Genomic DNA, 3,867 nt, shown 5'->3' with positions numbered 1-3,867 from the left:
GACAGGGGCTCATTCGCGAGCGGCCGAGCACGGGTCCGCACGAGCCGCTTCTCCTGGGCCGCAGCGGAAGCAGGCGCGAAGCAGCCGTCTTTCTGCCGACGATGCGCTCGATCGCCATGCCTTCGTGGGAATCGACGCGAGAAGGTCCAGGCGGCGGAGCCCGATGGGGCTGCGTTGAAAGCTTATTGCTGGCCTGTCGCACCACCATCCTCGCGGCGCAGATTGAGGCTCTCCACCACCCGGCCTGCTTCCTCGTCTCCCTCTTCTCGATCGACCACTAGCCCCTCGTGATAGCTCGCAGATCGTTTCAGGACACCCGGCTGTCTTGGCGCAGCAGGCTCGGTCTCCGTCAGCGAGTGCGTTTGCGGCGAGGCAGCCGCAGGCTCTGACAGCGACGCCATTCGCACAGCAGTGTCGCACACCTCGGACCGATCGGCCGTGGAGGGGTTGATCCTGCGCCTGTGCGTTTGCGTCAAGCAGCACCGGGAGCACATTCCCCTGCCGCTCTGGAACGCCGCCATGCGGCGGCAGAGGCGCTGCCAGTGCTGTTGAAACAATCCCGCATCGCACGGCTCGGCGCCCATACCGCGGAGTACGTGGCGCAGGCTCACCTTGCGGTGCTCCTGCGACGAGTAGAGCGGCACTGCCAGCGTGTCAAAGAGCTTGTATGGCGGTTGCTGCAGCACCTGAGGCGTCTGTTGGAAGAAGTTGCGGAACGGGACGCCGCCACGGCTGGGCTCCTGCTCGGCGACCGGCGCGATGACGATGCGCCTGTCCATCGCCAGGTAGGCGACGAGGATGGCCCAGTAAATCAGGCGGCTTTGCGTCGCGCGCACAAGGTCGCGCCGGAGTTTGTCAGAGAGGAGCCACTGCGCGAAGGCATGGCAGGCGATTGAGGCAGCAACTAACAGGAAGACCGCACACGGCCACAAAGCGCTGATCAGGAGCCGTGCACGCATCGAGCCGATGCACGCGTCCGGATAGGTGAGGCCAAGGAAGTCGAAGCTGATCGCGTCCATAATGTCCATCCAGCGCGTAAAGTCCTCGTGCAAGCGGACGCCGTAGACGGGGCCGAGCGTACCAGCGATCTGGTAGAAGCTGATAAGGACCTTTAGCTTGGGCTGGAACCCCACCCTGACCTCGATGTGGGTGAGACGGTGTGCGGTACGAGCTCCAGCACGGCCAAAAATGGCAACGCGGGTGATGGCGAGGTAGACGAGCGCGCCTGTCGTAGCAACAGCCAACACGATTCCAGCCAGATTGAAAAGTCGCATGCTCGCCACCGGGCAGTCAACACAGCCCCGCTGCGCACGATCAAAGTAAGCTGACTGGCTCTTGCACCACTCGCAGCGCGGGCCCGTGTGGCCCGCGTTGCACGACTCTCTCGCTGCCGCATCGCCCACGGTACGGTCGTCAGAGCCAGAAGCGGCGAGGCGGAAGCGCGAGACCTCGGCGACATGGCCTGAACCGCTGCAGTGGTCGGAGGCGACGCACTTGTGGAGCTCGGTGGTCAGGTTTGAGGCGCGCCAGAAGCCGGGCGGGACGCCGAGCGTCTCGAGTGTTGTGCCTCGCGCACTGCAGTCGGCGTGAGGCGGGCAACGCTTGCAATGCCTGGTCGGGTTTTCAAAGATGTCGACCGGGTCGGCGCTCGAGTCAAGCAGGTAATATTCCCTCTTGCAAACAGAGCAAGTGACGCTGCCGCGTCCACTTCCAAGAGGGTGTGGGCACGGCAATGGTGCCGAGACGCCCTCGGTGCAGTAGTGGCCTCCGTCACAGTCGCGGCAGCGAGTCGCACCCGTTCCATCCTGGTACGTACCCGCAGCGCACATTTTGCAGACGCTCTGCTTGGTGGAGGAGGCGAAGGTACCCGGGGCGCACCTTGTCGGCAGCGCGGCGCCTCCAGGGCAGAAGGAACCGCTCGTGCAGGGAAGGCAGTCGGGCAAGCCGTCGCCGTCCGTGGCATTGGGGTATGTGCCCCAGCGGCATCGCCACCAGAGGCACGCCCCGAACCCCGACCGTTTTCAGGCATCTGATATGTGTTTTTGCAAGTTACACAAGTTCGTTACAATTGTAGAGGTGGTAAGGTGCAGGTAAATTTCTCGCCGGCCGTAACTGCTGCAAAAAACAAGTTCGCACAGATTTCGGGTACCCCCAGAGCGTAACGGCGGAGCTAAAGCGGCGGTCCTATTCCGCTAGGGGGGACTTCTTATTCTTCTTCAATCGGACATCGTCGCTACGCGTCGTCGCTGGCCAGGCGTTTGTTTCATAACATCGAAGGCAAGCTCAAAAGAAAAAAGGTAGGCGGAAAAGAAGAAAACACAATCATCGCAATCTGGACGCTTGCTTGCCCACTGTGGCATGCCTGTACATCGACTATGAGCAGAAGGCTGACGGTGCGGGTGCTGACGCAGCTGATCTTGGGTCTGATTTTGCTCGCGAGTCTCGCTAGACTGTGGAGCAGGCTGCCGGAACCGGAACCGCCAACGACGCCACCGAAGTCACGAGTCCCGATCACGAAGCCGCTGGCTATTCGCCGGGTCGTGTCATCGGAGAGCGACTACGTATGGCGCTTCTCGCTCAACTGTACTCGAGTACGCATATTTCCTGCTGGCAAAGGCACTCACCGCACAGCTCCCCTACTCCGTCTCGCGCGTGACCGCGAAGCGCAGCACGCACGTGACAAAGTCGCGCGCCGCGATGCCGTTCGTGCTTCCTGCCGAGTCGAGCTGCTGCCGCTCGTGGATCTCGTAGAGCGAGACGACGAGGAGCGCCGCCCGCGCGCGCGCCGCCGCGGGGAAGAGCGAGTGGCTTGCCGGCGACCACGGCGCCGCCGCCCGCCGGATCAGCGCCGCCGCCTCGCCCTCGCCGCCCGCGGCGCGCTGCAGCGGCGTCGGCTCGCCCTCGTGCAGGCTTGCGCCGCTGCGCAGCAGGGAGAGCGCGCGGGCGGCGGTGAGGCTCTCAAGGTGCGCGAGCGGCGTCCAGCCGCGGCTGGCGACCAGCCAGGCGGCGAGGTCGGCGTGTTCAAAGAGGTTTGCAATCTCCTCGGGCGTGCCGAGGGGCGTTGCAGCTCGGGAGGCGCCGTAGGAGGAGAGGAGCTTGGCGACCTCGAGGTGGCCCTGGTAGCACGCGATGAACAGCGGCGTGACGCCTTGGGTCGTGGCTTGTTCGACCGCCGCGCCGGTCTCGAGGAGCAGCCTAGCGACCTCGAGGTGGCCCTTCTGGCACGCGATGTACAGGGGCGTGGCGCCTTGGGTCTGGGCTTGGTCCTTCGCCGCGCCGGTCTCGAGAAGCAGCTGCACGCACTCGAGGTGGCCGTTCTGGCACGCCACGAACAACGGCGTGACGCCATTCTTCTTGGCTTGGTTGACCGCCGCGCCAGCCTCGAGGAGCAGCTGGGCGCACCCGAGGCGGTTGTTCTGGCACGCAACGAACAGCGGCGTGACGCCATCGTTGCGGGCGTGGCTGACCGCCGCGCCAGCCTCGAGAAGCAGCTGGGCGATCTCGAGGTTGCCCTTCTCGCACGCAATGTACAGCGGTGTGCCGCCGTCCTCACCGGCTTGGTTGACCGCCGCGCCAGCCTCGAGGAGCAGCCGGACAATCTCGAGGTGGCCCTGCTGGCATGCGATGTACAGCGGCGTGGCGCCGTCCTCATCGGCTTGGCCGACCGCCGCGCCAGCCTCGAGGAGCAGCCGGACAATCTCGAGGTGGCCCTGCTGGCATGCGATGTACAGCGGCGTGGCGCCTTGGTTCTGGGCTTGGCCGACCGCCGCGTTGGCCTCGAGAAGCAGCCGGACGATGTCGAGGTGGCCCTTCTCGCACGCGATGTACAGCGGCGTGGCGCCATGCTGCGGGGCTCGATTGATCGCC

General features: G+C 65.0%; 1 protein-coding gene across 1 annotated transcript; it reads right to left on the bottom strand.

Annotated features, from left to right (window-relative positions):
- Window positions 1-182: 182 nt before the first annotated feature.
- On the bottom strand, window positions 183-1,274 carry EMIHUDRAFT_253606 (hypothetical protein; the record flags this gene model as incomplete). The annotated part of the gene is made up of 1 exon (XM_005783587.1): window positions 183-1,274. One exon carries the CDS (start codon window positions 1,272-1,274, stop codon window positions 183-185), a length of 1,092 nt encoding a protein of 363 aa, XP_005783644.1.
- Between the last annotated feature and the right edge of the window lie 2,593 nt (window positions 1,275-3,867).

Source organism: Emiliania huxleyi (assembly GCF_000372725.1).
Source record: "Emiliania huxleyi CCMP1516 chromosome Unknown EMIHUscaffold_1794, whole genome shotgun sequence".
Taxonomy (NCBI): domain Eukaryota; phylum Haptophyta; order Isochrysidales; family Noelaerhabdaceae; genus Emiliania; species Emiliania huxleyi.
The sequence above is the reverse complement of the archived record's forward strand: the minus strand, read 5'-3'. Positions and strand labels throughout refer to the sequence as shown.